General features: G+C 39.1%; 1 protein-coding gene across 1 annotated transcript in view; it reads right to left on the bottom strand.

Annotated features, from left to right (window-relative positions):
* Window positions 1–10,348: 10,348 nt before the first annotated feature.
* LOC123502523 overlaps window positions 10,349–13,073 on the bottom strand; it is a 4,033-nt gene continuing 1,308 nt past the window's right edge. Inside the window, exons 2-3 of the mRNA XM_045251646.1 lie at window positions 11,917–12,154; window positions 10,349–10,813 (exon numbers count right to left, since the gene is read on the bottom strand). Of these exons, the coding sequence (XP_045107581.1) occupies window positions 10,580–10,813; window positions 11,917–12,154 (472 nt within the window). The 3' untranslated portion in view covers window positions 10,349–10,579. The remainder of the gene's footprint in view (window positions 10,814–11,916; window positions 12,155–13,073) is intronic.

Below are 13,073 nucleotides of genomic sequence, written 5' to 3'. Positions count from 1 at the left end.
CTGTCTTACAAAATCTATATCAAGAAACAGTGGTAATTCATTACAAGAGTTGAGAAATTTGTATTCTTTGGGATCTGCTAGACCACAATTTGTATGCATATCATTAAAAATTCCATAGTTAACACATTAGTATAGTCAATCATGAATTACATTAATCATGGCCTGAAATGGTTTGGATACAGGACTATACATCTTGAGAACTACCTACAATACTGTCAGTATACCTAGACTTAAATCCTTGCACATCACACCCAACTCAGTGAAAAGTTATCTGTTGACTTAGCTTTAACATTATTGCACTCAATGCTTATGTCACTCACTCTGAATTTATGGCCTCCGCACACTGAAACACTAAGGTCTCTCTCTCTCTCTCTCTCTCTCTCTCTCTCTCTCTCTCTCTCTCTCTCTCTCTCTCTCTCTCTCTCTCTCTCTCTCTCTCTCTCTCTCTCTCTCTCAGATATTAATCCAGTTTTATTTATTTCAGATTGTGTTAAGAATATGAAGAAAGACAGACCAAGACAAGAAGAAGAGGAGGAAGAAGAAGAAGAAGAAGAAGAAGAAGGAAGAGGTGGAAGAAGATGAGAAGAGAGAGAAGAAGAAGAAGAGAAAAAGAAAAGGTAAAATAATAAATATTGTCATTTTATAAATTTTTTTGCTATTTCTCTCTCTCTCTCTCTCTCTCTCTCTCTCTCTCTCTCTCTCTCTCTCTCTCTCTCTCTCTCTCTCTCTCTCTCTCTCTCTCTCTCTCTCTCCTCCTCCTCCTCCTCCTCCTCCTCCTCCTCCTCCTCCTCCTCCTCCTCCTCCTCCTCCTCCTCCTCCTCCTCCTCCTCCTCCTCCTCCTCCTCCTGTACTAATACTATTACTATTATTACTATCCCATTGTGACCTGTGTGACCTCTGATCTTTTGCCACAGGACTCCCTGGACTGCGACTTCACTGTGACCCGAGAGGAGGTGGCCACTCAAAGCTGAGGTCACACGGCTTCCTTCCTTATGCAGGTCAGTGGTGTGGTGTGTGGTGTGAAGTGTGGTTAGGTTAGGTTGGGCTGGATAAGATTTTGAGGACATTTTTGAGGCAGTTTGGCATGTTTGATGGGTATTTTAAAATAGTTTGGCATGTTTTAAGGGCATTTTAGACAGTTTGGCATGTTCTAAGGGCATTTTAGACAGTTTGGTATGTTTTGAGGACATTTTAGACAGTTTGGCATGTTTTGAGGGTATTGTAAGACAGTTTAGAGGCCATGTTAAGACAGTTTGGTATGTTTTGAGGACATTTTGTTACAATTTGGCAGGTTTTGAGGGCAATTTATAACAGTTTGGCTGGTTTTGAGGGTATATTAAGACAATTTGGGAGGTTTTAAGGAAATTGAAGATAGTTTGGCAGGTTTCAAGGCCATTTTAAGACAGTTTGGCAGATTTTGAGTGCAATTTAAGACAGTTTGGCAGGTTATGAGGATATATTAAGAGTTTGACATATTTGAGGGCATATTGAGACAGTTTGGCATGTTTTAAGGGCATTTTAAGACAGTTTGTTTGGTTGAGTTGCGTTCAGTTCAGTTTACAACATAGTGAAGGTGACTCAATGTAAACAGTGCATCTCTCATTACAGGAAAGTCAAGCCAAGCCAAGACAAGCCACGCCACAACACAACACAAGCCTTCTACAACACCTACAGCCATCAGCAACACCCAGGGTACAAGACAACACCTAAGCCATGAAGAAGAGTTAGGATAGATTAGCAGTTTGTCATTTTTTTTTTTTTTTTTCTTTTAAGGACATTTTAAGACAGTTTGGCATGTTTTTATGGTATTTTAAGATTATTTGGCATGTTTTTGATGGCATTTGAAGAAAGTTTGGCTGTGATAATACCATTTTATTGACATTAGGAAGGGTGTATGGAGGTGACAATATCAATGGGCACAGTTTTCACTATTTTAATCCCCACATGAGTTTGTGAAGCAAGTGTTGGATTCTCAGGACAAAGATGCAGTGTGCTTGTTAAGAGATTCACTCAGCGCTCACTCAATCATTCACTTACTGAGCTCAGAGGAATGAAGAATGTGCATTGTTGCTGCTTGTGTGTCAGTCAAAGGGCTATATTCACAAACAATTTACTCTCACCACGACTGCTTTCCAAGGCCACAGAGATGACTGGCAGGGTTTTCAAGAGTGTTTCTCCAGTTAATAATGTAGAAATGTAGTCACTCTGCCTCTAGAACCATAAAACACGATTAAAAACGCTTTATTCTCCACCATGACTATTTTCCAAGGCCAGAAATGATTGGCAGGGTTTTCAAGAATGTTTCTCCAGTTAATATTGTAAAAATCTTGTCATTCTGCCTTTAGAACTCTCTCTCTCTCTCTCTCTCTCTCTCTCTCTCTCTCTCTCTCTCTCTCTCTCTCTCTCTCTCTCTCTCTCTCTCTCTCTCTCTCTCTCTCTCTCTCTCTCTCTTTATTATTGAAAGAGTTGGTTTGTAAGATTGTGTCACTTCAAAACCAAACATTTTCATCTTTGAATATTTGTTAACTTGAAAAATTGTTTAAGAATATTTTGTGAAGTTGAAAATTTGTTCAGATTTCCACAGTGAAGACTGGCCATTAATCCTCTGATGTTTATGGATCTTTGTTAATGGCAATGAAATGGTCTAATGGTACACAAATCTCAAGATAAAAATGTGTCCCAGTACTGAAGGGGTTAAATAGTGAAGACTGTGGCCATTGATCGTGTCACCTCCATAGACCCTTGCTAATGTGAATAAAATGGTCTAATGGTACACGAATGTCAAGGTAAAATGTGTCCTAGTACTGAAGGGGTAAAAATAGTGGAGATTGTGGCCATTAATCTTCTGCCTTCTTTAGACCTTTCCAAGTGTCAATAAAATGGTCTAATGGTATCCAGATCTCAAGGTAGAAATGTGTCCCATTACTGAAGGGGTTAAAATAGTGAAGACTGTGGCTATCATTCTTCTGCCCTCTATAGACCTTTCCTAATGTCAATAATATGTCTAATGGTACACAAATCTCAAGGTAAAAATGTGTCTCAGTATTGAAGGGGTTAAGATAGTGAAGAATGTGGCCATTAGTCTTTTGACGTCTATAGATCTTTTCTACTGTCAATAACATGGTCTAATGGTACACAAATCTCAAGATGTCCCAGTATTGAAGGGGTTAAAATAATGAAGAATGTGGCCATTAATCTTCTGACCTCTGTAGATGTTTCCTAATGTCAATAAAATGGTCTAATGGTACACAAATGTTAAGGTAAAAATTTGTCCCAGTACTGATGGCGTAAAAATGGTGAAGACTGTGGCCATTAATCTTCTGATGTCTATAAGCTTTTCCTTATGTCAATAAAATTGTCTAATGGTACACAGATCTCAGGGTAAAAATGTGTCTCAATACTGAAGGGGTTGAAATAGTGAAGACTGTGGCCATTAATCTTGTGATCTCCATACACCTCTCCTAATGTCAATAAAATGGTCTTAATGGTACACAAATCTCAAGGTAAAAATGTCTCCTAGTACTGAAGGGGTTAAAATAGGGAAAAGACTGGCCATTAACCTTGTGACCTCCATAGACCCTTGCTAATGTCAATAAAATGGTCTAATGGTACACAAATGTTAAGGTAAAAATTTGTCCCAGTACTGAAGGAGTTAAGATAGTGAAGATTATAGCCATTATTCTTGTGCCCTCCATAGACCCTTCTTAAAGTGAATAAAATGGTCTAATGGTACACAGATCTCAAGGTAAAATGTGTCCCAGTACTGAAGGGGTTAACATGCCACATTATCCCTTACACAGAATGATTATTTAGGTTACAACTTTGCCCACTAAGACTAAGGTAACAGTAATTGTAATGGGAGGCACTGCAAGGTTTTCTTCATTTTCAGAATTCTTATTTATTTATTTATTTTTCTGTCAGCTTTATTTCTCACCCAAAATTGTTAAGCTGCTCCCAAGGGATAATTTACCCCCAGTTTGGGAACCACTGTCTTGGAAGGTCTCATAAAAATACTGAATTTCTGTGGCAAGGTGCTGGAAATGTGTGTGTGTGTGTGTGTTTGGAAAGTTTGTTTGGGGTTGGGTTTTGAAATAAGTTTGTGTTTTATACTGTGAATTTGTTTATGTGAAGATTTTTTTGTGTTTTGAAGTGAGGTGAGGCTGTGTGGCAGTGTGCATTAGGATCTGGTGAAATGTGTGTATATGTGTGTGTGTGTGTGTGTGTAATTCACTGTTTGATCTGGTGCAGTCTCTGACGAGACAGCCAGACGTTACCCTACGGAACGAGCTCTGAGCTCATTATTTCCGATCTTGGGATAGGCCTGAGACCAGGCACACACCACACACCGGGACAACAAGGTCACAACTCCTCGATTTACATCCCGTACCTACTCACTGCTAGGTGAACAGGGGCTACACGTGAAAGGAGACACACCCAAGTATCTCCACCCGGCCGGGGAATCGAACCCCGGTCATCTGGCTTGTGAAGCCAGCGCTCTAACCACTGAGCTACCGGGTGTGTGTGTGTGTGTGTGTGTGCAAGAGTGGGCAAGTGTTGTGTGTGTGTGTGTGTGTGTGTGTGTGTGTGTGTGTGTAATTTTTACAGGGCCTGGGCTTTATACTCGTGTGGCCCCATCTCCATATCTACAGTCTACACACATCCAACTTTCCTTTAAAACTATGCACACTCCTCGCTGACACCACCTCCTCACTCAGACCATTCCACACCTCCACACATCTCTGTGGGAAACTATATTTCTTCACATCTTTCAAGCATATTCCTTTTGGCTATCTTTATACTATGCGATCTCGTAGTTCTATTTAAATTTTCCTCTCTCAACATCATTTGCTCATTATCCACTTCATCCAAACTGCTCAACAGTTTATAAACCTGTATTAAATCTCCTCTTTCTCTTCTTTGTTCCAAGGTAAGCAAATTCATTTCTTTTAATCTTTCCTCAGGTCATTTCTGCCAATTCCGGAACCATTTTTGTTGCTATTCTCTGCAATCTCTCCAACTTCCTTATATGCTTCTTTTTATAAGGGGACCAAACCACCCCAGCATATTCCAATCTTGGTCTAATTACCGTACTAATTAATTTCTTCATCATATCTTTATCCATATAATGGAAGGCTAATCCAATATTTATAATCAAATTATATATTTCTCCAAACATCTTGTCAATATGAGCCTCAAACTGCCCATGGTCTTGTATTATCACTCTCAAATCCTTTTCCTTTTCCACCTTTTTCAACACTACTCCTTCACCCATCTTATATGACCCTCTTGGCCGTCTTCCACTCTTCCCCATCTCCATTACATGACTTTTGTTCAGATTAAATTCCATCTCCCACCTCTTGCTCCACTCCCAAATCCTATCTAGATCTGCCTGTTAAATTTCACAATCTTTTCACTCTTCACACACCTACACAATTTCGCATCATCCGCAAACAAATTAATATAACTGTTTACTCCTCTGGCATATCATTAATATAGACAAGGAAAAGTATAGGTGCCAGCACTGAACCTTGTGGGACTCCACTCTCCACCACCAACCAGTCCGACTTTGCATCCCTTATTACCGTTCTCATCTCCCTCCATCTCAAATAGTTTTCCATCCATTTTAACAATTTTCCTTCAGTCCTCCATAAATCTTTAATTTCCATAGCAGTCTCATGTGAGGTACCTTGTCAAAAGCTTTTTCAAATCCAAATATACACAGTCCATCCATCCTCTCTCTCTTGTATTTTGTCAACCACTCTCAAAATAAAAGCTCAGTAGATTTGTTACACATGACCTCCTTTCCTAAAGCCAAATTGATGATCCGATAATAACTTATGATCCTCCAAGAACCGTATCCAATATTTCTTTATCACCCTCTCACAAATCTTACCGACCACAATTGTTAGTGACACAGGTCTATAGTTAAGAGGCTCTTCCTTACTGCCTCCCTTATAAATGGGCACCACTTCAGCTCTTTTCCACTCCACCGGTACTTCCCCGGTTTCTAATGAGCACCTTATGATATCATATAATGGATCAATCAATTCTTCTCTACATTCCTTCAATAATTTTCCTGAAACTTCGTCTGGTCCCATCGCTTTATCATCTTTAAGTTCCTCCAACATTTTATATAACTCCTTTTTAGGTATCTTAATGTCATCCATGTGCACATTTCCTTCTACATTTTGAGGCTTTACAAACATTGTTTCTTTAGTAAATACTTGTTGAAACCTATTATTTAGCAATTCCGCGATATTCCTAGGGTCATCTACTATCCCTTGCTCTCCTTTTAATCTTTCAATGGACTCTCTCTTTTTAAGTTTACCATTTATGAACCTGTAAAACAATTTTGGATGTTCCTTACTCTTGTCTACAATATCTTTTTCAAATTTTCTTTCTTCCTCCCTCCTTACCCTCACATACTCATTTCTCGCCACTCTATAATTCTCCTTATTTAGTATATTCCTGTTCTTTTTCTATCTTTTCCAAGCCACATCTCTCATTTCTTTAGCCTTAACACAAGTTGCATTAAACCAATCCTTTCTTCCTTCCTCTCTCGGTTTATACTGTGATACAAATTTCATAACTCCTTCTTTATAATATTTCATAAAAATCTCATATTTTTTTTGCACTTCTCTGATTTGTAACATCTCCTCCCAATCTAATGTTCTAAAATAATTGTTCAAATTTTGTGTGTTCATCTTACTATAATTCAATCTACCACTCCTGTATGTCTCATCTCTCCTTCGCTGTGTTATTGCCATCTGCATCTCCATAACCACATGATCACTCTTCCCCAATGGACATTTATATTGTATATCCCCACATAGGTACACTTCTCGTGTTAACACCAAATCCAGTCTAGCGGGTTCATCATCTCCTCTATATCGAGTATTTTCTTTCACCCTCTGTTCCATCATATTTTCCATCATTAGATTAAGGAATCTCTCTCCCATGCTTCCTCTCCAACACCACTTACTAGATTTTCCCAATCCACTTCTTTACAATTAAAATCTCCTACTAGTATCACCTTTCTTTTTCCAGTTTCCACTTTGCAAACTCTGTAAAGTATCCTTGATCATATTGTCGTATTCCTTAATGTCCAAGAATTTGTTTTAGGAGGTACATAGGTCACCATGATTATTAATTCTTTTCCATCACTTTTTAACCTTATGCTTATCACTTCTGCATTGTTCTTCCCATACCAAACCTTATCCACATTTATCTCCTTCTTCGTCATAATCATAACTCCTCCTCCACCTTTACCCTCTCTATCCTTTCTCCATATATTATATTTATTATCCAAATTTACCTTTGTTTTTTCATGTAATTTTGTCTCCGTCAAACACACTATATCAGGCTTGCAATTCTAATCTACTTGACAGTATTCCATCTATATTAGTATACATTACGGTCCACCTACTGGTCCCTCTAGGGGTTCCTCTGCATTCCTTCTTTCCACATACCATTTTTTGACTCTCTCTCCTATAACTCTCCAAAAAAACTTTTCCTTTTCCTCTTCAGACTGTTCATTATTTTTTCTTCTTGCCTCTTCCAACGATTCAATATATCTTCTCCTCTCTTCCTGTGTGTGTGTGTGTGTGTGTGTGTGTGTGTGTGTGTGTGTGTGTGTAAGGGTATGCTCACACTACAAGCAGAGCGGTCCGGTTAGGTGTTCACACAATAAGCAGAGCAGGGTGACCTACACAAGAATTCTGGGTGTCCTCTTAGCCACAGAGCAGGTCGGGCAGGCAACAATATGATAAAAAAAAAAATAATAATAATAAATAAATAAATAGTGTCAAATTCCACAGTGTTTACCTGGAAGGACAACAAAAAATTTGACGATATATAAAGGAACGTGAAATTCTGTTGGTAAAGTCATTGTGTGTGTGTGTGTGTGGGGCTCACTGATCTGTACAGTGTGTTTTTTCTCTTTCTCTCTCTCTTCCTTCTTTCTTTTATGTTTCCTCTTCTTCCTTTCATTTTTCCTCAAGGGATGGAACAGCTGTAGGAAAATAAGAAAAAAGTGTTTTCCTTTCATGTATAGGACCAGAATATCACTTCCTTCTCTCTTTTTCTCTCTCTTCCTTCGTTCTTTTATATTTTCTCTTCTTCCTTTCATTTTTCCTCAAGAGATGGAACAGCTGTAGGAAAAAGGAAAAGGGTTTGTGTTTTCCTTTCATATATAGGATCAGAATATCACTTCCTTTTCCTCTCTTCTTTTCTCTCTCTTTTTTTTTTTTTTTTTTTTTTTTTTATTTCGTCAGTTTCCTTTCATTTTTCCTCAACGGATGGAACAGGTGTGGAAAAAAGAAAAGTGTTTTCCTTTCATGTATAGGACGAGAATATCACTTCATTCTCCTCTCTTTTCTCTCTCTTCTTTCTTTCTTTCCTCTTCCTTTCATTTTTCCTCAAGGGAAGGAACAGCTGTAGAAAAAAAAAAAGTGTGTTTTTGTTTCATGTCTAGGACCAGAATATCACAAAATCAGCTTTTCTCAGCAGACTATTAATATAAAGAGTCAAATTGTACCAGAACTATGCACAGTCTGGTCATTGATTGTCATTTTGTTGTCAGCAATAAAGGCTCACACTGGTGGACACCTTGGCCGTGGGTGGAGTCGTGGAGGGCCGCTGGCTTCCCACCCACAAAAAATGTGCCACAATAATTATTTTGCGTCTGTACGTCCAAAACAATGTCAAAATTATTGCCGCTAGCAACCACTCTGCCCACTCTGCTTGTAGTGTGAACTTACCCTTAGAGTGTGCTGTGTGGGTGTGTTTGTGCTTGTTAATCACTTTTTTGTGGTTTTTGAAAGGGTATGTTAAGTTTTTAGGAGGTGTGTGTGAGGTGAGGGTGTGTCAGGGTGTCAGGGGTGTATCAAGAGTGTATCTTAGTCTGCAGATTGCTTCTATGAATTCAGTACTGAGACACATTTTACATTGAGATTTGTGTACTATTAGACCATTTTATTGACAATAGCAAGGATCTATGGTGGTCAGAAGATTAATGGCAACAGTCTTCACTATTTTAACCCCTTCAGTACTAGGACACATTTTACCTTGAAATTTTTGTACCATTAGACCATTTTATTGACATTAGCAAGGGTGTATGGAGGGCACAAGATTAATGTGTGTGTGTTGTTTTAAAATGTATTGTTTTCATGTATGTTATTACTATTTGATTGTTTATTTGATTCTTTCTCTCTCTCTCTCTCTCTCTCTCTCTCTCTCTCTCTCTCTCTCTCTCTCTCTCTCTCTCTCTCTCTCTGATTGTTGAAACAGTTTGTTTGTAAGATTGTGTCACTTCAAAACCAAACATTTTTATCTTTGAATAATTGTTAACATGAAAGAATTGTTTTAAAATATTTTGTGAAGTTGAAAAGTGTTTTAAAATTTTGCAAATATTAAGTTGAAAATTTGTGCAGATTTTTTGTATAAGTTGTAAATACTAAGTTTTATTTTATATTAAGTTGAAAATTTGTGTAGACTTTTCTGTATAGATTTTGCTCAGTTTTTATACTAAGTTGAATCTGTATAGATTTTGCTCACTGTTTTTATACTAAGTTGAAAATTTGTGTAGACTTTTCACTGTATTCTTTGTATATATAAATTTTTTTTTTTTATTAAAATATTTGTAGACTTCCTGGCAATGTAATAATGTAAAGAATTGTTAAATAAAAGTCTAGGGAGACTCTTGCATTTAATTTTAACTCCAATATGGATCTGCCTAATCTCCGGAGACTCTTTCGAGTATTTTTGACTTAAGTACATTTTTAGGGCCATTTGTGGGGGTTTTTAGGTCCATTTTCTGCATTTTTAGGGCCATTTGGGGTGTTTTGGGGTCCATTTGGGAATTTCCTGCATTTCTTATGGGTTTTTGGCCAGTAGTGCAGTATTTAGGGTCAGTTTGGGGTTTTGGCTAGTTTTTAACCATTTTCTGCTGGTTTTGGCCAGTAGTGCAGTATTTAGGATCTGCTTTTTTTTTTTGCTTTGACCATTTTTGCCGTTTTTTTGGCCAGGTATGCAATATTTTTTTGGACTTTTCCATAACTTTTCAAGGATAATGTCTTTTCTTAATTTACTCATTTTTTTTCACCCCCACATTTTAATATTTTCACATTAGCTCATCTCTCTCCATTTTCTTGTATTGCTATGATAAAAAAAAAGCATGAAATTAGTTAGCGTGTTTTTTATTTCTGGCCTGTTATTGTTTAGAGTGAGTGTGGGAGGTTGATGGAGGCAATATTGGTGTGTCAGACAGTGACCTAAGCCAGCCTGAGGCGACTACTGACTAGTCAGCCACAAATATTCCCAGGAAAGGAAATTCTCCAAAACAATAAAGATTTCTTCACAATTTATTATTCAATCATGACAACAGCTCCAGGTACAGTGACACCACCATAAGGAGGTGGTGGTGGTGGTGGCGGCGGCGGCAGGCGTTGAATGGCAGGTCTGCGATGAATCTTTCACTGGACGGAGCCGGCGGTAGTGGTGGTGTAGCAGGTGTCTGGTGGCAGGGGGGTGGGTGGCCGGAGTTGGTAGGGTGATGGGGAGAGGGTCAGTGAACGCGCCGTCATCCACTCAACAAACTATTCTCCCTTAGCGGCAGCAGCAGCAGCAGCAGCAGCGGCGGCGGCGGCGGGGCGGGGCGGCGACCATCACAGTGCGCGATGCAAGGCAGAGTCCTTCCTGATCTTGAAACGGTGGCGGAGGCAGAGGGGTTAGTAGTGGGCGTTGTCAGTGAAGACAGTGCAAGGTACACAAGGCTCATTACCGCTGTGGAGTCAGGCCTTTGGATCGTCAACTCCTGTAATGGACAAAATGAACAAAAAAATGAACTTGTTCACTAATTATCCCTACAGCTAACAGGCAACATTGCCCTAAACACTCCTTCACTGCCTCAATCAGCCTTTCACTCTTCATTCTACGTATTCTTGATACTACCACCACCACCACCACCACCACCACCACCACCACAAATCGAACATGAACATTAGTATCCGAGTTTACCAATTACCTACATCACTCTTGAACCTCTTAAACATCTACGCCCGCTTACCACTAAGAACTAATTTCAAGAATATATCCCCAAACTTACCGTTATACTACCACATCTCGTTTCTAATGCACGTACCTTGAAACACCAGCCCCGTTACGTTAAGAAATCCTGTCCACTCATTCTTTTCGCAGAGGTAGCCATTGTATAACAAGGGAACCACAACGACTTACCCGAAATATTTTAGCCTCAAATACAACTTACTTAAGGAGTTCTATAGTAACGCGACACGTTTAATCTCTTCAGCACCAAGACGCTTTTTCATATTCCTTCCGTTAGTACTTTATCTTATACAACTTCAGAAACTTACGCGAGGAATTAAAATAGTGAAGACACAGGCCATTAACCTTGTGACATCTATACACGCTTTGTAACAATAGAATTATCTAATCGTACACACGTCTCAAGGTGAAAATGCGTCACAGTACTGAAGAGGATAACTAATTCTTCCTTCCTACACAACTACAATGACCACGAAAACACTTCACTTGCCACGGTCATTACCCAAATCTATTCTGAACCCGTTACTCTAACCGCACTAGTAAATGAATGACCAAGTAAATTTAACACTCATACGTAGCGATGGTTCCGGATACATCCTACATAGACACGCAGACACCGTATAGTTAACCTTCCATTAGACACAGTATACGTAGCGATGGTTCCCGATACATCTTAGTTACATACAAGCAGACAGACACCGTATAGTTAACCTTCCATTAGACACAGTGCACATCCTACACATATCCTGTTATCCTTTTATCAGTCAAAATTCCTAACAACCCTCTATTGACTGACTAACAACTTCCTTCCTATCATCACAGCAAGTCAACGCACACTATTTATTTACATACACCACCAATCTCTCCGCTGTGCTGTGCTGTGCTGTGCTGTGCATCAAGCTTCCCGTTGCTATTACCACCGTTGCTGCACGTCACGCCCAACGCCAAGACACACACGGCCACTGGGCTGCGTAGACTCGAGGGGTCGGTGGTGGCGTGGAGACTGAAAGATGTAGCGGGCGTGGTGTCTGAAGTACTACTGCTCTCACTGCCATCCTGAGCTACTGATCTTGCTTCGTTCTCGTCTACCCTCCCAAAAAAAAAAAAAAAAAAAAACCTGCCGATAAGGAAAGAGCAATTTGAGGCCAAACGAACATTATGAAACGCTGCCGGTGAACCGAACCACTGGTCCACCACCTGGATATAAACTAGCCACGCTCTTTAACGCCTTCCAAACCAACCGTTATTACACAAACTCAATTGCATATGTTTGTTTTATCAATCATTCTTATCTTCCGTGTAGTATTTAGAATAATACAGGATTTTTTTAAATTTTGTTGTAACATTTTGAAGCTTCCTTCGTTGTAAATGATTATGATAGATAATAATAATTCTGAAGATTCTCTCTCTCTCTCTCTCTCTCTCTCTCTCTCTCTCTCTCTCTCTCTCTCTCTAAGTAAACCCTACCTGTAAATCAACGAATAAAGATAAAAGAAAAACGTATCATTAACGGGAAATTGATTATAATAGGTAATAATCTCTCTCTCTCTCTCTCTCTCTCTCTCTCTCTCTCTCTCTCTCTCCAAGTGAACCATGCCTGCAAATCAACTAATCAATATTAAAAAAATGAAGAGTAAAAACGTATCATGAACGGATCACTTTTCTAAGGAAGCTTGAGTTGAATTGAGTTGTAATGACTGAGACGGAGGGAGGTGGAGAAGGAATTAGGAGGCAAACTAGTGGTGGCTCACACGAGTGAATGGATAGCTAACCCTTTCAGTACCGTGACACATTACGATATCCATGCTATATGCTTACTACTGGGTGATTTTATACAGCTTCACAAACTTACATAGGGATTAATATAGTGAAGACTATGGCCATTAACGAGAGAGAAAAAACTGGCGGAGAATACTGAAAACGTCTCATTTCATAGGGAGTGTTCATATTGTTCTAATGTAATGATGTGTGAAGGTTCCAATTTTGATTAGTAGAAGTAAACGACAGAG

This window comes from Portunus trituberculatus, chromosome 11, assembly GCF_017591435.1.
Source record: "Portunus trituberculatus isolate SZX2019 chromosome 11, ASM1759143v1, whole genome shotgun sequence".
Lineage (NCBI taxonomy): Eukaryota > Metazoa > Arthropoda > Malacostraca > Decapoda > Portunidae > Portunus > Portunus trituberculatus.
The sequence above is the reverse complement of the archived record's forward strand: the minus strand, read 5'-3'. Positions and strand labels throughout refer to the sequence as shown.